This window comes from Neofelis nebulosa, chromosome 5, assembly GCF_028018385.1.
Source record: "Neofelis nebulosa isolate mNeoNeb1 chromosome 5, mNeoNeb1.pri, whole genome shotgun sequence".
In the NCBI taxonomy this organism is placed as follows: Eukaryota; Metazoa; Chordata; class Mammalia; order Carnivora; family Felidae; genus Neofelis; species Neofelis nebulosa.
Genome location: NC_080786.1, coordinates 112,994,464 through 113,018,564, shown reverse-complemented (window position 1 = coordinate 113,018,564; position 24,101 = coordinate 112,994,464). Strand labels below are relative to the sequence as shown.

The 24,101-nt window shown below is 37.2% G+C and overlaps 1 protein-coding gene and 1 long non-coding RNA gene across 4 annotated transcripts; both read left to right on the top strand.

Annotated features, from left to right (window-relative positions):
* The first annotated feature begins 1,596 nt into the window (after positions 1-1,596).
* Positions 1,597-18,446, top strand: GPR15 (G protein-coupled receptor 15). Of its 3 annotated transcripts, XM_058731643.1 has the most exons (3): positions 1,715-2,613; positions 12,817-12,931; positions 17,211-18,446. In XM_058731643.1, the coding sequence occupies exons 1-3, from the start codon at positions 1,759-1,761 to the stop codon at positions 17,231-17,233; spliced, it is 993 nt and encodes a 330-aa protein (XP_058587626.1). In that variant the 5' UTR covers positions 1,715-1,758; the 3' UTR covers positions 17,234-18,446. The 3 variants fall into 3 exon arrangements, with proteins under 3 accessions (XP_058587627.1, XP_058587626.1, XP_058587628.1); XM_058731644.1 differs by lacking the exons at positions 12,817-12,931; positions 17,211-18,446 and having other exon boundaries at positions 1,597-1,719; positions 1,883-4,475; XM_058731645.1 differs by lacking the exons at positions 12,817-12,931; positions 17,211-18,446 and adding an exon at positions 2,679-4,475.
* A 1,482-nt stretch (positions 18,447-19,928) lies between these two features.
* Positions 19,929-21,544, top strand: LOC131512651 (uncharacterized). Its single transcript, XR_009262223.1, has 2 exons — positions 19,929-20,519; positions 21,203-21,544. It is a non-coding gene; the product is annotated as an uncharacterized LOC131512651 (long non-coding RNA).
* The last annotated feature ends 2,557 nt before the right edge of the window (positions 21,545-24,101 follow it).

Sequence of the window (24,101 nt, the reverse complement as noted above, 5' to 3'; positions counted from 1 at the left end):
AAAGGACTTCAAATGTTAAACAATGGTGTTTTAATTCACAGGCATGCGTTTTTCTATGCAATAGCAGTATCAGCCTGAAACTGTAACTTTGGCTATGAAACCAGATGGAGGGAAAGAGAGAAGGAAAGAGCCTTAAGCCACTTTGACCAGTAAAGAACTGAAATAAATGGAGTCGATTTCAGGATTTGTACTCCACGACAGTTTTCCTAATATGAAAAGGAACAGATGACAGGAAGATATGATAGGACCCGTCTGTTGTTAGCCCGTTTCTCAAATGCTTTGAATGAACCTCAAATCTTTCTGTTAAAGTGCCTGCACTGGCAACTCCATTATAATGTCACTTATTAGAGGTCTGTCTCTGCTAGGTCAATAATCCCAAAAGTGAAGTTCACTGGTTTGTGGAGGTACTTAAAAATAAGTCATAGCTCAAAAGGTAAAAAATCACTGCTCCAGTAGTGAGGTATGAAAAAGACAAGATGGGGGGGACCCAGAGTCTGATGAAGGGGAGTTACTTGGAGGTAGAGAGAAAATCTCCTAATCAAGGATGTTTATTCTAAGAAAAAGGAACTTTGCTGGTTGAATTACAAAGCAGATAAGAGTGTAGGGTGCCTGGATGGCTCAGTCGACTGAGTGGCCCACTCTTGATTTCTGCTCATGGTTCATGGGTTGGAGCCCCATGTAGGGCTCTGCACTGACAGTGCGGAGCCTACTTGGGATTCTCTCCCTCACCCTCTCTCTCTGCCCTTCCCCCGCTCATGCACTCTGTTTCTCTCTCTCTCTCTCTCTCTCTCTCTCTCTCTCAAAATAAATAAATTTTAAAAAGTGTAAAAATGGCAGTTTGCCATTTTTAAACCTGTGTTTGTAAGCTACATAAATAACAACAATGCCTGCAGTTGAACCACAATGAATACATACTTGTTGATTACACTAGATCACAAAACCAAGAGTTTTCCTGAATAATTCAAGTAAATTAACATTTCCAAAGGACCTATCACGTGCAAGGTACTGTGCTAATGACAGTGGAAAATTTTTTTAAAACTAATAATAACAGCACAAGACATGGTCCCGGTCTCTTGAGAATCTTTAAAAACATATTGAATGAAACAGGATTAATTTTGTATAAAACTGAAAGCAGCAAGTAAGGGGAAAGAATCTCATACCCTAATTAGAATCATTATGTTTGCTGTAGAAGTAGAGTGGTATGATTTGGGAAATTTTCAATTCACTCTGTCTGCAGTGAAAGACTACTTTCCTCACTTTTACCGGGGATGTGAATAAAAGGACTATCTTTGTCATCACCACCCTAAAATTTTAAAAGAAAATAGTACCTTGTCTGTGAAACAGAAAACCAGATCAAGAGGATTTTCAGTGTCAGAAAAGCAAAGGATGTCTTTAAAGTAGGTAAGGAAAAAAAGTTCATTTGTTTTCTAATTTCTGGATTTAAATAAACAAACTGAATATCTTGAAGACAGAAGTCAAAAAAGCACCCCCATCTCCAGGGCAAATGCAAATAAAGAAAACCACAACCACAACCACCAAACACCAACCAGGGTGGTGTTCTTTCTGAGGATTGGTAGAAACTGCGTTTTTTAATCTCTGTTTTTATGCTTGTCCTAAGATCTTTTAAGGGGTGGGGTGGTGGGGGTGGTGGGGAAGAGGTAGCCACTATATAAAAGAAGCTGCCCTGAGATTTTAAACCTTTATACAAAAACTTCCTAGGTAAGGAAACTTAATTGGATCTGGCAGCTGACCTTAGTGATGGACCCAGAAGCAACTGCTGTCTTTTTGGATTATTTCTATGCTACAAGCCAAAATCCTGATATTGAGGAGAACCACTCCCATGTTGCTTACACATCTGTCTTCCTTCCCATCTTCTACGCAGTTGTGTTCCTGACGGGAGTGTTGGGGAACCTAGTCCTCATGAGTGCATTGCGTTTCAAACGGGGCAGCCGAAGACTGATCGACATCTTCATCATCAACCTGGCTGTGTCTGACTTCGTTTTCCTTGTCACGTTGCCTCTCTGGGTGGATAAAGAAGCATCTTTAGGACTGTGGAGGACAGGCTCTTTCCTGTGCAAAGGCAGCTCCTACATGATCTCAGTCAACATGCACTGCAATGTCTTCTTGCTCACCTGCATGAGTGTTGACCGCTACCTGGCCATCATGCGCCCAGCCGTATCCAGGAAATTCAGGAGGAGAGACTGTGCATATGGAGTCTGTGCCAGTGTCTGGTTTATCTCCTGCCTTTTGGGTTTGCCTACTCTTCTGTCCAGGGAGCTCACCCTGATTGATGATAAGCCATACTGTGCAGAGAGGAGCGCTACTCCAATCAAACTGACTTGGGCCCTGGTGGCCTTAATTTTTACCTTCTTTGTCCCTTTGGTGAGCATTGTGACATGCTATTGTTGCATCACAAGGAAGCTGTATGCCCATTACCAACAGTCGGGAAAACATAACAAAAAGCTGAGGAAATCCATAAAGATCATCTTTATTGTCGTGGCAGCCTTTGTCTTCTCCTGGCTGCCCTTCAATACTTTCAAGCTCCTGGCCATTGTCTCTGGGTTGCAGCAGGAAGTCTACTTTTCCTCATCTTTTATCCAGCTAGGCATGGAGGTGACTGGGCCTTTGGCATTTGCCAACAGCTGTGTCAACCCTTTCATTTACTATATCTTTGACAGTTACATCCGCCGGGCTATCTTGCACTGCTTGTTCCCTTGCCTGAAGAACTATGACTTTGGGAGCAGCACTGAGACATCAGATAGTCACCTCCCCAAGGCTCTCTCCAACTTCATTCATGTGGAAGATTCGGCCAGAAGGAGGAAGAGGTCTGTGTCACTCTAAAAGTCACGGTGACATTTCAAGCTCTGTTAGTAGATTGGAGACTTAATTTGTGTCAGCGATAAAGAAGGAAAAAAAGTATTGCTGTTGGTATTCATATTCACATCGCTTCAGGAATACAAGGAAGAGTTTATTTTTAAAGAGATGAGTGAAAAGTCCCTGTGTTCATGGCTATAATTAAATCATATGCTGTCTTTTTTGTTTTGTTTTGTTTTCCTTTTTTTGTTTTTTGGGTTTTTTTTTTTTTTTTTTTTTTTCTTTTAGCTGAATGGCCTTCTTTAACTCTGGTCAATCTAGTTTACCCGGCAAAATACGACTCCTGTAGACCTTGAACTCTGACATAAAGGCCGGCTTGGATCAATTCCTTTCTTCATGATTGTTTATGTACATTCAGGCCTTTTCCTCTCTCAAGAACAATGGTACCTTGACCCACACCGCCCTTCATAATGGGCTTCAATTGGACTACATCTAAAGGATTCTGCCCACTTTCATCTGGTGAGAAATGTGTTAACAATACAGGTAGCAAAAAATATACGTGTGCCCTTTAGTTAATTATTACTGAGTAACAAAGCGAGAGTCTGGCCTTAATCTTTAAAACTTTGTATGGCGATTCTTTACTGCCTTCCAATGTTATCTTTCACCCTAAGCCATTCGCAATAACTGGACTGTCAGAAAATTCATGGGGATAAAATCATTCTGTATTGTATTTATGATTTAGGACTTCCTTTATCACCTGGTCTTCTAGAGTATTTTAACAAGAGAGCACAGGGCAAAGTTTGACCTTTATTTTCCTTATAAGATATATTGGTAAAAATGTATCTCATTATAATGGCATAGTAACTACTTTTCAAGAGGGTTTTACTATGCTCTTTTGTTTTCATTGACTTCATACATTAGGATATGACTTTGTTTTAATTACATGTTTTTAATTACTAGTTATTGAGTTATCAAATGAAATGTAACTACTAATATAATTGGAGGTCCTCAAATGCTTAGCTACATCACCATGTGTATTATCATTTTACATTTTAATTAAAATGTTAGTGCTACACATTTTCTATAGCATCATTTGCTTGGTGTATATAATTTCAAGACTTGATTCAGTAATACAGGAAGACAGTATGCTCTGTATTTAGCTAAAGTGAAAAATACAAAATGAAGATATTACTGATATTTTATATACATTTTTCCAAACCCAGAGACTTTGCTGAATTCTTTCACCCAATAAAAATGTATTAAGTCTACTTGCACGTATATTCCTTTTAAAGACTTTGAAGTGAAAAACATGTAATTAGCAGCAACCACAAAAGGCTTTTGCTACAGAAAACATACTATTGTAAATATCTTTTGATTCAAGAGAAAGTGGGTTATGTGTTGACCCTCAGTGTTGACACAAATGAATTACTATTTTACTTCTAAATATTAGGTTTGAAAATCAGAGAAAGCTTAGAATCTTTTCAGAGACTAGGCAATTCAAGCTCACCCCATGTATCTTTCACATTAAAAGAAATCTCAAATATTTGGCATACCATAATCTATTTAGAAGTTGAAAATACAATGTTATGCTTTATAAATTGGTTAATTTATTTTCTCTTAACCTTTATTAAATAAAAATATAATTTTCTTATTTAAGTATTCTTCTATGTTGTATTAATTTCTATCAGCACAGTTATTATTAATATTGATATTATAAAAGCTTTTAATACTTCATTATAGATATAGAAAAAAGGACTGTAAATGATAAGAAATAAGGTTTCTTGGAAAACTTTAAACTGAATTTAAAACAGTTAAATAGATCTCCTAAAGTTAAATAAAAACGAAATATAAAAGGTAGAAGCCATTCACGTTATAAAAACAAATCAGCAAAAGCACTATTACTAATCAGGGAAATAAATGTCTTTGAGAAATGCTACTTTTAAAATATAGCTCAATAAATCAGGTAAAGTATTTGTTAGGAAATGAGAAAAAATGGGTTATTAGATTCAGCTTCATTCTTAATGTTGGGACATTGAGTAAATCATTGTAATCTTTCATATGTAAAGTAGTTGGTAATATCTATGTCTATAGAATTGTCAAGAATATTATAAGTCTAATAAATACAAAAGTGTTTTTAAATATTGGGTAAAAGTTATTATATAAAGCTATTGGCTCCTATTATTAATTACTGAGTGTTACTTTAAAATTTCCAAACTACGGGGGTGCCTGCGTGGCTCAGTCGGTTGAGCATCTGACTTACGCTCAGGTCATGATCTCACAGCCTGTGAGTTGGAGCCCCACATCGGGCTCTGTGCTGACAGCTCAGAGCCTGGAACCCGCTTCAGATTCTGTGTCTCCCTCTCTCTCTGCCCCTCCCCTGCTTGTGCTCTGTCTCTCTCTGTCTCTCAAAAATAAATAAAAATGCTAAAAAATTTTAAAAATAAGAGTAAATAAATAAAGAAAATTTCCAAACTACAGTATCAAGTGACAGTCACTCTCATTTAACAAATATTAAGAATATGCCTTACAAAAATCTTAGCATATTGCATATATTATACTCATAATGTTCCAATGATGGAAGGAAAAGCAGATATAAATTTATAGATAGAATAACTCTGATAGTATAAAGTTCAAAACTTGATTAAGTTGGTATTTTACGATGTCATATATGGAGTCCTCTGGTATGAAATGTAATTTACATTATAATTAATTATAATAGCATTAAAAGGCTTATTATAAATTGTATCAGTAGGTCTCATTTTGCAGATTTTTAAACAAGGATATTTCCACATTTTAAGACAAATTCATTTATATACTTATATACATATAGATACATGTAGAAACATAGCTTATCAAGATTTTTGTTATCTCAAAGTATTCTGAGAGCTGCTTTGTGGTCATTTCATGTCATTAGTAAAACAAATCAACACACATTTCCATGAATTTCTAGAAAATTAATCTGATATCCTAACAACCACATCTGGCCAGTTACATCTAAAGTTAGAAAAACAAAACAAAACTTAGCAAGAATAAGTATATGTGGAAATCACTACAGATTAACCTCATTTGTTGTCATTTTTTAAAGTGATCCAAAGCCACTGCCAGGTCTTTAAGGACAAATATAAAAGGATAGTCATCCCCCAAACATTTCTCAAACAATTTTTCTTGAACTCACCACAAAAAAGTTCTCCAAGAAAGTCTGTATAAGATGTCGTTGAATAACTTGTAATTAATTTTAAAATCCATGTACTCAAGGTTCACATATCACAAACACACATTTACTCCATTCAGTCCATACCAAAAGAGTAACACTAACCTGACAGTTCTGGAAGGCCCACCATTTGTCCCCTCTAACAAGCCAAAATCATCTCTGAGTGAGACTAACGCTAGTGAGAATAATGGTCTTAAAGGAAACCAATGTGCGTGACTGAGGGTGGAATATTACTAGGGGTCACGAGTTAATTTTTAAATAGATGCAGAAATGCACAGTATGATGGTGAGCTGAGTGAAAGAACTCTTCTCCTATGATTCATCTTGGCTCCTCCAATCATTGTCTATTCCCCCTGGCAATCTCAAAAGTGAGAAATGACTCATTAGGTGTGTGTGCCACAGTGAACAGGAGGTCTCAGTTTTCCTGCAGAGCTCATTCACAAAAGACAAGCAATATTAGAAGAATTATGAATTTACTGTAGCAGAGCCACTGGTGTAGCCAGCTAGCAAGATGATGGCCTCCAGCACCATGAGAGAAAGAAGTGTCATCTGGAGAAAAAGCAGGAGGATTATTCCAACCATCAGAGTATTTGTAAATGGTTATTGGATTTTGCCTTCCACAGAGATTGGTATGGGATGGTTTGTCTGTTGCAAATGCCGGTTTTTATTTTAAGTTCTTTTCTTTGAGTCAACATTCTCTGTTTTTATCAAGTCTATGAGTAAACAATCATGACTAGACTTTACATATAAGTGGACAGGGAAAATCAACAGTAACAGTGACCTGCGACTTACTCTTGGCACTTCTGGTTATCTTTGTCATTTCCTTTATAGAGTTACATTTCCTAAATGGGAATTGCATCCTAAGACTGCATCCTGCAACGTTAAAAAAACAAACAAACAAACAAAAAAAAAACACCAAACAAACCTACTTTAAATATTCAATGTGCCAAACTGTTAATGAAGCAAAGGTTCTTATGGCACCTTAAGTCACAGTAAAATGTAAACTTACATGAAATTCCCATTCACTAATCTAAAAGTGGGGGGAACTATTCTGTTAGTTGACAGACATTATTAAAGTAAAAAGTTCTCGGTTTAACAATAAAAGTAACAAATTTCTAAGAACCAAAGGTACTTTAAAATTACAGTTGTCTTTTTTAGGGGGGCCTGGGTGGCTCAGTCAGTTAAGCATCTGACTGAGGCTCAGGTCATGATCTCACAGTTCTTGAGTTTGAGCCCTGCATCGGGCTCTGTGCTGACAGCTCAGAGCCTGGAGCCTGCTTCAGATGTAGTGTCTCCCTCTCTTTCTGGCTCTCTCCCGCTCTCTCTCTCTCTCCCTCTCTCTCAAAAATAAATAAGCATTAAAAAAAATCTTTTAAATTACGGTGGGCCTTTTTAAAGTTGACCACATGTGATTAAGTTGAATTGTTGTTAACTTAGGCAAGTGGCCCGTTTAAAGAATTTATGATACAATGTTCATAATACTTTTATAATGCTCTACAGATCTAGTACAGGTTATCAATCATCTATCTGACATCACTCAGTGACTTTCTTATTTGCTAATTAAGAAGATTTAATAATTAGCTAGTTTCCTATCATTGCCATACTACAAAGAGTTAGGCTTCATCTACAAGTACTTCGTGATGTCAACACTGATGGGAAAAAACATTTTTATTTGCTATCTCCTATCATTTCTAATTAGAAAGATTTCATTTCCATATTACAATTAGTTCAAAATGAAATATAAATGGTTCTCCCTGCTAGAATTCTTTATGACCTGTACTTTATAAATGTACTCTTCCATTTGCTCTTAATTACATACAAGCAGGAGATATAAATATTCTTGTGATGTTTTTAGATGAAATAAAATATTATGCATCAAAAAATACGTGTGACGAAAAGACTATTTTTAATTTGTAAAAAATTTTCTCGGGCAGAGTCTTCAACAAAAAACTTTGCTCTTTTTATTTATAGAGTATAGAAAGTATTTAAGAACTTTGTATTGCAAAACTGTCACAAATCTCTAAACCTGCAAATTCTAGAAGAACATATGATTACTTCATGTAAGCTTAATACAGTGTAGCCTGTGCAGATCTACTGTATGAGGTGTAGAAAATGAAGCAGAATCGAAAGGTCAATCCTGGGTGTTGGGCCTTTCCCGATGGGTTATTTGTTCATCACATCAGGGGACAGTGGCTTAAATTGATGCCTTTTATGCCACAGACTTGTGGAGTTCCTTGAAAATAGTCAATAACTAAAAAATCAAACTGTTAATGCAAAGTGTCTATTGTACACAATGCACTATGATAGCCCAAAATTTGTTAGCATAAGTGACGGATTTCAAAATAGGCAAATAACCGTCACTTACAAAATTTCTCTCACTTTCTCATACATACACCCAGACACACACACACACACACACACACACACACAAATACACAAACATGTTATGTACAAATGCAGCTGATGAGTATCTGTTGAATCTTGTTGCTAATACTCAGTCTAAAGTACTTGAAAGAGTGCAAGAAAGAAAATAAAAATAAAGCAAAGAAAACATATAGTAAAATGGCATATATAAATATGTAAATATATCAACAATTACAATAAAAATATAAGTGGATCACATTCCCTATTAAAAGGTTGAACAAGTAGCCTGTTTCCACAATAATTTACTATATACATATATATATATAAATATATATGTATATACATGTATGTGTGTATATATATATATATATATATAGCACTATTAGACTCTTGTAGGATGTAAAGAAATAGAACTTGTTTCTTCATGGAATTTATAATCCCCATTGTTACTGGTTTTTTGAACAAAAGAATGAAGTACTAATGCTTAAGAAGAGCTTGTTAGATAATGATAATAAGTCAAATCGCTTTCTTTTTTTTAAAATTTTTTAACATTTATTTATTTTTTGAGAGACAGAGTGTGAGCAGTAGAGGGGCAGACAGAGAGGGAGACACAGAATCCAAAGCAGGCTCCAGGCTCTGAGCTGTCAGCACAGAGCTGGACGCGGGGCTCCAGCTCACAAACTGTGAGATCATGACCTGAGTCGAAGTTGGACGCTTAAACAACTGAGCCATGCGGGCGCTCCATAAGTCAAATCACTTTCTTTGATCTTTTCTAATGTTTAGGGAGAGGCCCATAAATAGTCCATATCCAAGTCATTTCAGGTAAGTGCTATTTTGACCCGATTGTTTCCTAAATGTTGTTACATTTCCTTAAAGAAGTGTTCACACTGGCATCCCCAAATAAAAATTCTTTTGTTGTTTTTAAGAGTCTCAAGTGTAAATGATGATTTTAAACAGGAGAATGCACATTGAGCAGTATTAAGTTTAAATTTATTTTCAAATGACAAACTAAAATAAGATATGCAAAGAAGATAACTCTATACAAATCTTGCCCAAAGACAGTGATTTATTGAGATGCCCTCTCACTTACCCTCACTTTAGACCAAAAGCAAAACTGACAACTCAGGTGGAGAAGTGGTAAATGAGAAATGAAACTTGGCCTGTGGTTTTATGTTTAAAGCAAAAAAAAAAAAAAAAGAAAAGAAAAGAACAAAAACAGATTCAGACCAGTTAAAGGTAGATGGAAATGGCCACTCTATTTCTAATTAAAAAGTAAAAAGTAAATGCAGAAGTTCATAACTTATGCAGCGTTTTAGGATTATAAATAACAGTAATTTCAACTCTATAATTCAAATATAGAAAAGATACTACCAATAAATTTATGAAAATATTTAGCCTAATAATCAAAGATGGCCAAATTAAAATAACAAAATACAAATTTTACCTATTATATTGGCAAAGATTTAAACATTAAATACTGAGGTTGACCAGGATTGGAGGGGTGGGGTGTGGGTAAAAATTCTTGGACAGTCTACTGAGTGCAAGTTGATTAAGCTAGAGAAAATTTAGAAACATTTACAAAAAGCCATTCCACTTCTAGGATTTTAATGTAATTATGTATATAACTATGGCCATGTGCAAACATATGTACATGCATTTTTATTGCAACATTGTTTGCAAAAGTAGAAAAGTGAAAATAATCTAAATGTCACTGATAGAGAATTGACTGAATAAATTAAGGTTCCTACACATCCTTACAATGTAGGGCTACATAGCCTTTATGAGTACTGTACCATGTACTGACATGAAAAAAATCTTCATAATAAATTAAATAAAATTAAGTCAAAAGAAAAGCAGGCTACAAAATAGTACAATTTTCTACAGAATATTCTACAAATATTCTATTCTATTCCATTTGTAGAATATTCTATTCTACAAATATTCTACAGAATAATTGCATGTTTATGACTATTTCATTTATATAAGAATACAAGACTACCAGAACCCTATACAGCAAAATGTTAACTTTGTTCCTCACTATGTAGGTGATTTTTAATATTTTATTTGATTTTTATTTTTGTGATTTTTATTTTTGTTATAACTTGTATTTTCCAAAAAGAATATGCATTAATATTGCATTAAGGAAAAAAAAAAAGTAAAGCCAGTTCCATTTTTTAAAAATGAAGTACACAGGTAAAAATAGTAGCTAAAAGTAAATTTGTTGTAAAATATCAATTCTCCAATCACAGGTCCTCTGGTTCTTCTGATTTCTGAGTGAGTATAACCCCTACATTGACCTTGAAACCTTCCCGAATATCTGCTGATTCTCTTTCGGAAGGCCTTTCTGTTACCTGTATGTGTGCTTGTTTCCTTAAGAGCAACAATTTCAGAACTATCAGACATCTATAGTTTTTTTAATGTTTGTTTATTTTTAAGAGAGAGAGAGAGCAGAAGCAGAGGAGGAGCAGAGAGAGAGGGAGACACAGAACCCAAAGCAGGCTCCAGGCTCTGAGCTGTCAGCACAGAGCCCAACAGGGGGTTCAAACTCATGAACAGCTAGATCATGACCTGAGCTGAAGTTGGATGCTTAACCAACTAAACCACCCAGGCACCCCATACACGTTTACAATTTTTAAATGGTGATGAGAGATTGACTGTTTTAGCATTCATTCCCCATTTCCCAGTGCCTTCCCTCAGCACAGCAGCTCCTGCAACCTGCCTATGGAATCATTGGTGGTCTTTCCCCCCCCCCGCCCCCCCGGCTTGGGAGCTTGGGAGAGAGCTCCCCCAGGGGGAGGGGGAGAGCCATGTCTTCATTTTCGTATGTCTATATCTTATTCCAAATCAGTCATTCATGATTGTTGAACTAAACAGAACATCCTAGAAACATCCCATCTCTGGCTTAAATTAAATTTAAGGATTTTTACAAATGTTAAATATTCCCATTTTTAATTTTTACTTTATTTCTAATATGTTGTAATTATGAGGGGCTAGAAGACTATACCAGTTACACTTCATTTAGGAACATGAATCCTTCCGTTCTCCTTGAATTTTGTAGGTCATTCTAGTGGTATTATGATTAGCAAAATGAGTGGTATAGTAACTTTTACTTGATTCCTAGTCATTTCTTTCTCTGTGACATTTATGTCTTATTTAAATGGAAGACTTTTCTTAGTGCAAATCTGATATGATTTGTAATAAAAATTAGTGATTCGCAGTTATAATCATGTGATAGTTGAACATTCCTCCTGTGATTGCAAGGGTATTGTCAACCTTTTCACAAACTCCAAGCCTATATTCCAGATGTGACAGATGTGACTCTGTACTTTTGAGAGGACATGAAAGCAGCATTATGGGTCACATAATTGGAAGATAATCTCCATAAAAACTAAGGAAAATGCAATAGCAACTAATAGTCTATTTCTGGCACTACCTGAAAAAAGCAGAGCTAATTCAAATACCGTGACATAAAACATTAAAATCATTAGCTTGTGATATTCATTGTAATATAGCTATTACTGCAGGGAGCATGGAATAGCATTGTGGCTAAAGAACACAGATCCAAATTTGCTATTTATTGTCTGTGAAAGGTGAGCAAGTTTCTCAGTATTCCTGAGTCTATTTCTCTCTACAAAATGGGGACAGTTATACTTGCCTTAGATCACGGCGGTTCTAAGAAATTAAAGTGAGAATGTAAGGAATTTGGCACAGTATCTGGTACATATTAAGAGCTTGTTAAGTCGCTGCTGAGAACTCCATTTTATAGATAAAGGAAATAGGATTCAAAGAAATCAGACTTCACATAATTCTTAGTGAAGTGTACCGAAAATGCAAGCTTGATTTCAATGAAATCTAGGCTTACCTATGTGATTCCAAAACTCATGCTTTTTCCACTTCATATTTTTTTCCTCTGAGTCCCAGATTTTTCAATAGATTCTGTTAACATCACAAGCTTGGTTTGGTTTATTTTTTTCTGTCTCCAATTCCTTTTCAAATTCAAACATGTTTCTTATTTTTTTCTAATGCAAATACCTCAAATCACCAAAATGTCTGCCTATTCGTGGCTAAATAGTGAAGATATTGCTCAAGGGAAGAGGAAGTCCATTTTATTGAAAATACAATCTCAAAAGAATCATATTTTCTTGTAGCATGTTTCCCTCTTCATCGTGTTTTATTAGAAATGGCATTTTCCATCCTGTTCAGTGGTCACTAAACATCTTATATAGGCAATCAAATGTATGTTGCATGTAAGAAATGGACAGCTGTCTCCTTCTACTCCCTCTCACAGTCGATACCATATTAAAGGACAGTAACATCTATGACAGTTACCCTCACAGGAAAACATTTTTTTTTTTTTTTTTTACAGAGCACATACATACGAGGGAAGAATTATAGTTTCATTTTCTTTATTTTTCCATTTTGTTCTAGTCACAGATTTCTTCTAATATTCCTATGGCAAGAAGAAAAGATAAATCCAGTGCCAAAGTTCCCACTATAGACTGTGTGCCTATGGGCTCTGCCACCCAAACTGGTATGAGACACTGTAAGTATCACCGCCTTTCCTATTCGGTGCTGTTTGTTTGGCCAAGAAGCTGCACTCACTGGTCTATGTGCAGAGAGAGCAATTTGAATACACACTATTCCTGCATTCCAGGAAACTTGTTTACACTTTTCAGAAAGCATATTTGTATAAATGACTTCCTAATTTTAATAAGGATTTCCAAAAGTTAAAAAAAAAACATAGTGGTTTCTCAAATTAGTAACATTATAAACTGCTCCAAACATTTGAAACTTGATTTACATTTACTTTAATTAAGAAATAATATTTCTGTGCAGCATTTTTCAGAGGGGCAGTTAAGAATGTTCTGAAGTAAAATGATAACAAAGTCAATAACTGAATGACCACAATCAAGAAGAAAAGGAAACATAGTTTTTAAGAATAAGAAAGCATAGTGTTCCAACATTAAACCTGCTATTTATTTTCTAAATATATATTTTTTGAGCATAACTACCTCAGCTTGCTTTATTTAGGAAGGATATTAAAATGTTAGCAATAGTTGTTGTAGGTAGTAGAACCAAGGACAGATTCATTTTTAATTTTAAATATTTTTATGAGTGTTATCCATTTTTTATAATGAATATGTATTTCTTAAAGTTTAAAATAAGGGATGCTGAAAGAAATGTCATATGTGGCATAAAGCATATATTAATATTTCAGCACAATTTTACCTCTTCCTCTAAAGTCAAAATAGGATTTTTTTAAATGTCATGCTCAGTTTTAAGTTTAATATCCATAACTTTGAGATGATTTAACTTTAGACAAAGCCTCAATAAATTAAAATTCAACCAAATCATATTTGTTCTCATATCAAATGCAGCAAGTCATTATTTGGTTCAAAGCTTCTAATTTACTTTTACTAAATTGGCTTGTCCGTTAAGTCAAAGGTCAGGCCAGGTTGTGTGTATAGATGCAGTTCTTTATCCTATTTTAAAATATTTCAACTTCTCAATCAAGTGCAAATTAGAATTGGTTGGATAATAGTTGACTGTGAGTTATACCATTTATTCCAAATGCTCTATTGAAAAGTATTTGCAAATAACATATTTCTTGAAAATACCTCCAAATGAAAGATTTCTAAAATAAAAGGAAGGATTTTTTAATTTGAGCAATCATATGAGGAAGAATGGTGGTTTTTAACGTCTTTCTCTGTCATGTGGATTTATCTACAAACTTTTCTAGCATTGAGGCTGTGTAAACATTGTTTGCTAAGTTCTCAAGGAAGCCGAACCACCAGCCTGACATCAATTTTCCATTGTAACAGTACAGTTCTGTTACCAAGAAAAATGCACAGGGCAGATGAATTGTAACAGGTATCTATGGTTCTCATTGCAATGATTTTTAAAAATGGAGCTTAAGAATGAGACCCATGTTTATGGAGTATTCATTTAGTACCAAGGAACTGTTAAATGGTTCACATATGTTATCACACTTAATTTAATCCATAAACCAACCTGTGAAAAAAAACTTATCCAGTCCTCCTTCCTTTTCTCTCTTTTTCCACAGTGGTCAGATCTTCCTTTCAGTCTGAAACTTTCTCCCCAGCTTCTCTAGCTTCTTCTCTCAATAAATCTTTCCTACTCCTGTCTTGAGGTCTCTTTCTCTGCAAACTTGAACACATAAAGAGAAAAAAATTTTTTTTCTGACAATATAAATTTTCTAGAGTTAAAGAACCCTTTGGAAGATGCTTTCTCTCAGACATGTCAAAGATGGAGCATGCTATGCTTTGGAGTAACAAGTGTTTTGTGCATTTTCATACTGCTGAAGTCATATATTTAGCCGAGAATTCTAAAAATGTGCCTCTGAGAAGTATCTTGATTAGCTGTCTTAAGAAAAGCCCTTGATGGGGGTGCCTGGATGGCTCAGTCGGTTAAGTGTCTGATTTCAGCTCAAGTCATGATCTCACAGTCTATGATTTCACAGTCCATGAGTTCAAGCCCCGCCTTGGGTTCTATCTTGACAGCTCAGAACCTGGAGCCCGCTTTGGATTCTGTGTCCCCCGCTCTCTGCCCCCCCACTTGTTCTCTCTCTCTCTCTCTCTCCCCCCCAAAAAAACAAATAAACATTTACTAAAAAAAACATTTAAGGTGTCGATGACACCTTAGGTAATAATTCTCAGCACTATAGTGATGGTTACTATTATAGCCATTATTAGATTTTATCTATTTGCACCTTTCTACTATTTCCAACCTTTCACCCACATCCCTAGAAAACTAAAATGAGGAATGCCTTCAAATAATGGAGTAAAAAAACATGGTGCGAGGTGATGGAAAACATAAAGGCTTTAGAATTAGGAAACTTTGTTTTGGAAACCACAACAAACCACTGGTGAAGTCTGTGTGAACTGCACAAGTTATTGACATTCTCTGCCTCAATTTTCTCACCTGTGAAATGAAGGTAACACTATGTTCCTTGGGGTTATTAAGCATTAAATAAATGAGCAAACTTATGAAGGTCATGAGAGTAATGTTTGTTTTGTCTTTAAATTCTTTATTAATCCTGTATGCACAGATACAAATACATATATATTGTAAAAACAAATTTTAATTTAAAATAATTTAATTGTGGAGACTTAAGATTTATGAAGATGTTTTTGCAGTATATATATATACATATGTGTGTGTGTGTGTGTGTGTGTGTGTGTATATATATATATACCATTAAATATTAGGCAGACTGTATACATATCCAAACATGCAGACCCCCAAAAACATGGTCCTCACTCATGGTTAATAAATTTACTGTGGCCTCTGGGCAGCAAATTTTATAAATTATGTTTGAAAGCTATTTTATTCAAAGCATTATAATACATTTATTATTTAGTTCTAGCTATTGCCATAACAGAAAATACCTTTAAAGGGATAAGATGATCAGTCCTAATCCCTGTGACTATGTATTTTCTTAGCAGTCTCTGTATGATTTTCATCTGGTTTAATTAACGCAGATGTGTGTATACCTATAAATCTATCAGAAATTATGTATAAAGAAGGAGGGAGCGACCTAAGGCTCCACCAAACCAGGATAGCTTTTTGCTCTGAAGATGAAAGAAAATATTGGCTGTTGTCAAAAAGTTCTCTCTTTGAAAGTCAAAACCTTTCTCAGCTTTGACATTTTTGATGTCTTAAAGTACAGGGGGAAAAAAAATCTACAAAGATAGGTCTGCAATGTTTTAAATGATCCTCAGTCTAAAAATTCAAAATATCACAAATATTTTAGGCATGTCTCTATGCAGAAAAAAACAGGAAACATATACAATACTCTTCCCTCTTGCCTGCAGTTCTGGTGACTATAAACAACACTGCCCTCTGGAATAATTAACTCTGTTTGGGGGCAAGGGATTGGGGGAGGGGGGACGTAGAAGGGATGAGGAAGAGGATATGAAATGGGAAAAAGGATCATCATTGTTGCTGATTTTCCATTTATTTTAGGAAAATATTCCTTCCTTGTGGTTTTTTGTATCTGAGATGACTGGCCAGTTGAGGACCTAAGAGGTTGGGAAGGCTTCTCGGGACGGTTAGAGCAGGCAGGCGAAGCCCTGGAGAAAAACTCACGTTCTCAAACTGCACATCAGCTCTGCCCTTGACGGCACTGACCCATGGGAGAGGGAATGGCCCGTGGCTGCTCCTCCCTCTCCATCCCTCCCCTTGGGTGACCCTAATGAACCATCTTTAGGTGAATGCACAGCTTCCATCTCAACTCTGATTTTTCTTTAGCCATTTCTGTTTTTGTACCTCTCTGCCTTCTGTTGAGGCCAAAACAACATTAATGGTTTTTAACATGTTAAATGGTAGTTTTCCCCCTTGTTTTACCAAAAAACACAGAAAATGAGAAACAAGAACCCTCTCAGGGTCTTTAGAAATAGCACATTTGAAAATTTCAACATAAAGATCTAGTTAAATTCAGACTTAAATTCAGTTAAATTCAATGTGCCAAGTTTTAGATGACAATTTGGTTCTCTGCATTTTAAAATGCATAACTGTTTACAATATTCTATTTAATGCAGACATGTCACAATGTGCATGATAGATAAAATTAAAGGCTTATTTATATATATTTTTACAGAATATAACACAAACATTGCTGTCAAAGGAGTTGTAAAATCATCTAATGTGACTCACTCATTTTTCAAATAAGGAAATTAAGTGAAGAATCTTATTCAGAAACAAAACTTTTTTTTGGTATTTTTTTAAAGTCATTGAGCTAGTACACATGGACATAATTATAAACATCATTAAATTAAGATAACGATATATTTTTATTTCAGCTAATAAAGTGCTACTGCCCTGAGTCCTCTGAGTGCCTACCTATCAAAACCTTCTGACATCTTCCTCAAAAGCTCCTGGATCCTTCAACATTAAGCAACTAAAAGGTTAACCCTTTACAAGCAAGAGGCCTTTGGGAGCCAGGCACCCCCCCGGCGAGAGTGTCTTTTCAGACTGGCTGGTGCCCAAGAGGGTGCAGGCTGTTAACAGTTTTGAGTATTGTCCCTGCATGCAGCCAATGACAGCAACTTAAATTCCCAGCTGTACTGGACATTTGTTGGTTGACCTAGCATGCATTCTCACACTCCCCTTCCACCCCCAGGCAATCATCTATCTCTTCTTCCTCACACAGCTCATGTGTTTTGGTAAAGGTTGAACCCACTCTGAGCTCCATGGAAAAGACTTGATAAACTTCAGGTCCTTGGTACCTTCCATCCTCTGGCCACAGGTATCACAGGGCGAGCATGTGACCGACCAACCAGGCTATTTGGAATGCTAGGACAACACTGCTCTCTCCCCTCCCAGGCCCTGTTGAAATTTGCAACAACCTTATTAGGAGGGAGAGACCCAGACTTGGAATGAAATTAACATTGTTGACACTAAAGAGATACAACAGAAAAACTAAGCAGCACAAAGCAAATCAAAATAAACTGAGTCCTTCCTGGCATGGCTGAACTACTAGATCAACCAATGCTGAAGTCCTCCCGAATTTGGACTTCCCAGTCACCTGAACCTAAGTATTTCTTTTGTTGTTTAAGTTCATCTGAGTTGGGTTTTCTTTTACCTGAAAGTTTATGGGACCTCATATATTAATACACTGGTCCACCAGCAAAGTTTAGCCAAAGGTCTCCAGTATAGCCCTTTAGTTAATTATACCACAAAGTTATGAAACAAAGCAGAATTTCTCAAAATGTGCTCTGAAGAATGGCTAAAATAAAAAATACAAGAAACAAGTGTTGGCAAGGATGTGGAGAAAAAGGAACCCTCTCACACCGTTGATGGAAATGCAAATCGGGGCAACCACTGTGGGAAACTGTATGGAGGTTTCTCAAAAAAAAAAAAAAAAAAAAAAAAAAAATAGAACTACACTATGATCCAGCAAGTACACTACTCGTATTTCCCCAAAGAATACAAAAACATTAATTCAAAGGGATACATGCACCCCTATGTTTATAGCAGCATTATTTGCAATAGCAAACTATGGAAGGAGCCCAAGTGTTCATCAACAAATGAAGGGATAAAGACAGTGTGATATATTATATATGTATATATACATACATATATATATATATATATATATATATTACTCAATCATAGAAACAATGAAATCTTGCCATTTGCGATGACATGTATGGAGCTAGAGAGTATCATGCTGAGTAAAATAAATCAGTTGGAGAAAGACAAATACCATATGATCTTACTTATATGTGGAATTTAAGAAACAAAACAAACAAGCAAAGAAAAAAAAGAGAGGGAGAGAACGAGACAAACCAAGAAACAGAGTCTTAACTGTAGAGAATGAATTGATGATTACTAGAGGGGAGGTAGGTGAGCAGATTGATTCCCTGCCCATGCCGGAGGACCTTGACAGGTTTGTTGACTTTTCTACTTTTCTTTGGGAAGACCTTTAAATCTCTTTAAAAAGCATTAATTCAGAAAACAGAACAACTTCTGTTCTTTCCTTCCCTTCACCATTCACCTACTCACCAGCTGCCAGGGTAAAGGTGGGGTGGGGGTAAGTTTTCCAGATTTTGTAGATAAAAATACAGGATCCCTACTTAATTTAAATCTCAGATGAATAACGAATAATTTTTTTTTTAATTTTTTTTCAACGTTTTTTATTTATTTTTGGGACAGAGAGAGACAGAGCATGAACGGGGAGGGGCAGAGAGAGAGGGAGACACAGAATCGGAAACAGGCTCCAGGCTCCGAGCCATCAGCCCAGAGCCTGACGCAGGGCTCGAACTCACGGACTGAGAGATCGTGACCTGGCTGAAGTCAGACGCTTAACCGACTGCGCCACCCAGGCGCCCCACGAATAATTTTTAATATAAGTATGTCCCAAATATTGCAGAGGATATACTTATAATAAAAAATTGTTGGGGCGCCTGGGTGGCTCAGTCGGTTAAGCATCCGACTCGGCTCAGGTCATGATCTCATGGTCCGTGAGTTCAAGCCCCGCGTCGGGCACTGTGCTGACAGCTCAGAGCCTGGAGCCTGCTTGGGATTCTGTGTCTTCCTCTCTCTCTGACCCTCCCCCATTCATGCTCTGTCTCTCTCTGTCTCAAAAATAAATAAACATTAAAAAAAATTAAAAAAAAATTGTTCATCGTTCATCTGAAATTCAAAATTAACTGAGAATCTTGTATTTTATCTGGCAGCCCTAGGTAAGCACAGGGAAAAGAGGTTCCTCTTTTATAGTCCCTACTTTCCTGAGTGCCTTCACATTCCTTGGACAGGGCAAATGGTGAAGATGATTCTTCTGTGCCAACTTGGGAAGTTCTTTGGTCCTAGGGGACCTCTCTAGCATCAACTCTCAAGATCTGAAGGATATTCCTCATTCCCTCAGGATGCCCACCCCATGTAGCCCTTAATCTGCCAGCTGTGGGGCCCCACAGCAGTTACAATCCTCTGCATTGTCTCATGGGAAGCAATGAGACATCTTTGCCCCCATGCAGCAGCAAGCTCCTAGATTGGCCACCAAAGCGCTAATGAGCCAACTTTTGCATCTACGTTTTGAGGAGGGCATCGACTTCAGTCTGCAGTGTCCCTGAAATACAGGAGCACATATCTCCTCAAGTAGTCACACTGAAGCCACTGGGCTTGGTGTTGGAGGCAGCAACTTTCCCCAGGGGAAAAGGTGGGGGCCCCATCGCACAGCTGCTAGTCTTTCCTCAGAAAATCTCACAAAAACCTCCTCCTCTGAAAGGATCCAAAAATTGTGGAATAGGTTCCCAGATATTTTGCTTGTAGAGTCTGTGCAGGGTGACTTAGCAACTCGCTTGAGAATTCAGCATTTACTTTATCTTGATGCCTAGTTGAAATTTCAATTTTACATTCTGTTATATAGGTTTCTTTTCTGGGAGAATTCTCACAACTTTTAATATAGCATACATTATGAGTCTACAAGAAGGGGTGGGAATTTGCAGTGGTTCCCAAATGTTTTTAATTACATAAACTTTTTTTCTTTTTCTTTCTTTCTTTTTTTTTTTTTCAGGAGATTTGAATAAAATTGCTGTTTTGTGGCACAGACTTGGGAATGGATTGCCCTAGAACATATATATTTTGGTGATCAAGAGCAAGATTAAGAGGTCTGAGTCCATATTTGAATTCCAGCTCTTCCACTTACTTACCTTTAGGCCCTATGCCCCAGTTTCTTTATTTAATTATAGAGAATGATATCTACTTTACTGAGTTGCTGTGGAAGGGAAATTAGTCAAAACATGGCGAAGCCCCTGGAACAGTGCCTGGCACAGAACATGTGCTCAATAAACTTCAGCTGTTATTTGTAGCAACCACACCAGTAGCAGTAAAAGCAGCAGTCCTGGGGCTGCTTAGGTGATCGTTATAAAATGGCAGAGTTTTAAATGCATTGGGACACTGTGTCATTGTGCAAATCCCCAGGTTTCTAATTTTACAGATATGGAAAGCAAATGTTTCCATACATTTGAATATGGCTAAGTGAATCAAAGTGCCCTGGAGAGTCCTTCAAATAATACTACAAAGTTTGAATCCTCTTGTGTTTAGAAATACAAAACTTTTTTGAAATGTCGAGCATCATTTTCACAGAGTTAGAAGATTATATAAGTAGGAATTATGTTTATTGTTATCACTGGGTAATTTTTAGAGAAGAGAAAGGGCTTAATCTGAAAGAAAAAGAACATCCTTAGTATTACTTCAGGTGAGAATAATGATTGCAATACACAAAGTTGTGTACTGTATAACCAAATTTCTAAACATGTACCATCATTCGGGTCCTGTGATTTTTCACCAGTCGCAGTTCTGCCCGAGGCCACCGTCCCCTGACTGAGCGGTGCCTCCCTTGCATATGAAACTCAGAAAGGCAGAGAGAAAACACCAAAAACACCAAGCCCAGCCAGCCCACACCTCAAGACCACTCATTTTAGACACATGGCTGTATCTTAGCTTGCAGTAAACAGCACAACAAGCAAAGGTGAGCTCTGGATATGCCAGTGAAAAGTCCCAGTCAGAACATTTGGTTCTGAGTAGCGGAGAACCTTTGAGCAATTTCATTCACAGTTTTGACAGACTGTATTGTTATTATTATGAACTGTGCCTACCCGACCCTCAAAGAAATGATGTGTTCAAGTCCTAACCATTAGCACCTTGGGATGTGACCCTATTTGAAGACAGGGTCTTCCCAGGGGTAATCAAGTTAAAATGAGGTCTTTAGGGTGGGCTCTGTTCCAATAGGACTGATGTTCTTACACAAGGGGGAAATCTGGACACAGACATACACAGGGGGAACATGATGGGAAGAGACACAGGGAAAAGATGTTATCTACAAGGCAAGGAATGATGGAAGCTACCAGAAACTGGGACAGAGAATAGAGCAGACCCTTCCCTAGAGACTTTAGGGGGAGCATGGCCCAGCTGACACTCAGCTTTCAGAATTCTGGCCCCCAGCACTGTGAAAGGACACATCTCTATGGTCCTAAGCCACCCAGTTTGTAGTACAGTTACAGCAACCCCAAGAAACTAATACACTGCATGAAAGTATGTCTCTCCCAACATGCTAATGACTAAACATGGCTGTCCTATACTTTTTCCTGCCTGCTGTCAACAGCTCATCAAAGCTCAGGACCTCCCCTCTGAAGTTGGTAGAAATTCCACATAGAAGAAGCCCACACCACATCATGAAGATACAAGGGAGATAAAATTAAACTGGCAAGAATGCCATTTTAGTACTCTCAACTTTTTTTAAGTTTATTTATTTTTGAGAGAGAGAGAGAATGATCTGGGGCGGGGGGGTTGGTGGGGCAGAGAGAGAGGGAGCCACAGAATCTGAAGCAGGCTCCAGGCTCCGAGCTGTCAGCACATAGCCTGAGTCGGGGCATGAACCCAACAACCACGAGATCTTGACCTGAGCCGAAGTCGGATGCTTAACCAACTGAGCCACCCTGGCATCCCTCAACTTTTATTTCAAATGGTTAAGAGAGTATCTCTTTTACTGCAGGGGTCACAGGTATATTCTTCTGAGGTTGCCACATTTAAAAAGAAAACATTAGTGTTAGAAACCAGCCATGTTACATACGAATACAGGCATGCCTCAGACATACTACAGGTTTGGTTCCAGACCACTGAAATAAAGCATGTATTGCAATAGAGCCAAGTATATTTTTGGTTTCCCAGTGCATATAAAAGTTACATTTACACTATACTATAGTTTATTAAGTACACAAAGCACTATGTCTAAAAAATAATATAATACTATAAATTAGAAAATACGTCATTGCTAAAAAAAAAAAAGCGAACCATCATCTAAGCTTTCAACAAGTCATAATCGCTAATCACAAACCATAACAAATACAATAATAATGAAAAAATTTGAAATATTGCCAGTACAACCAAGATGTAACACAGAGACATGAAGTGAACAAATGCTGTTTGCAAAAAATGGCACTGAGGGGCGCCTGGGAGGCTCAGTCGGTTAAGCATCTGACTTCAGCTCAGGTCATGATCTCAAGATTCTTGAGTTTAAGCCCTGCATTGGGCTCTGTGCTGACAGCTCAGAGCCTGGAGCCTGCTACGGATTCTGTGTCTCCCTCTCTCTCTGCCCCTCCCTTGCTTGTGCTCTGTCTCTCCAAAAATAAACATTAAAAATTTTAAAATTAAAAAAAAAATGGCGCTGATAGACTTGTCCATCACAGAGTTGTCACAAACCTTCAGTTTGTAAAAAAGAAAAAAAAAAAAGCAGTATCTGTGACGTGCAATAAAGTGGCACACAATAAGATGAGGGGTGCCTCTAAATTTTAATTATAATGTATAAATCCTGGGATCCAAGGAATGATAGCAAAGCTGCAGCCTTTACCAGCATGACTCCATTCCCAGTAACTAACAGGTAGAAGGTTCAGCTGGCTCGGCCCTGAACTGGCCAGCCTCTGAGCCACCCTGGTGCCCTCACTCACTGGGCAAGGCTAAAGCAAAGCAGAGGGAAGAAGTGAGCTACTTTTACGGGCTACCTGCCTCAGCATGACCTGACTGACCCCTGGCTATCTGATGAAAATGTCTTCCCTATAAAAAAAAAAAAAAAAAATGGCAGAAATTTTTGGTGGCTGCATTGTTGTAAGATTCCTGGTAAAGCACATTCCTCAAAGCACACCTCAGAAAATTCTCACAGGAGTTAAAAACATTTTCACTTTTCCTCTATTGTTGTCTTCTCTTCATTCTTCTTGCAAAACATCCTACAGAGGACTTTACTCCTCAGGCCTGTAATCAGAGTAGGGGCACATGTCAAGACCAAGGTCTCTGGACAGAAAGATTAGACCAAAGAAAATAAGGCTGTAAATTTCATGGGATCTGACACTCGCAACAAACAGTAGCTATGGAGCTTTTGCATGAGGACTTCACCATCTGGTTTCAGAGACCTCAGTTTCCTATGCATGAAGGGAGGAAATTGTACTGCATGGCTTCCTATGACCCTTGCACCTTGAAAATCCTATGATTTTGATTCCTTATTCACAAAAGAGTAGGGTATGGGGTGCCCAGGTGACTCAGTCCGTTCAGCGTTCAACTCTTGATTTCAGCTTGGGTCATGATCTCACGGTTCATGAGCTAGAGCCCCAAATCAGGCTTCTCCACATTGACAGTGCAGAGCCTGCTTGGGATTCTCTCTCCCCACTCTCTGCCCCTCCCCACTCATGCTATCTCTC

What these genes read in the sequence shown, in the direction of transcription:
- GPR15 (XM_058731643.1), top strand. Translation starts at nt 1,759, where the DNA reads ATGGACCCAGAAGCAACTGCTGTCTTTTTGGATTATTTCTATGCTACA. An exon ending in TTATCCAGCTAGGCATGGAG is followed by an intron (nt 2,614 to 12,816) that starts GTGACTGGGCCT and finishes ATTTTGTTCTAG; the next exon opens with TCACAGATTTCTTCTAATAT. An exon ending in CCAAACTGGTATGAGACACT is followed by an intron (nt 12,932 to 17,210) that starts GTAAGTATCACC and finishes TTTTTATTTCAG; the next exon opens with CTAATAAAGTGCTACTGCCC.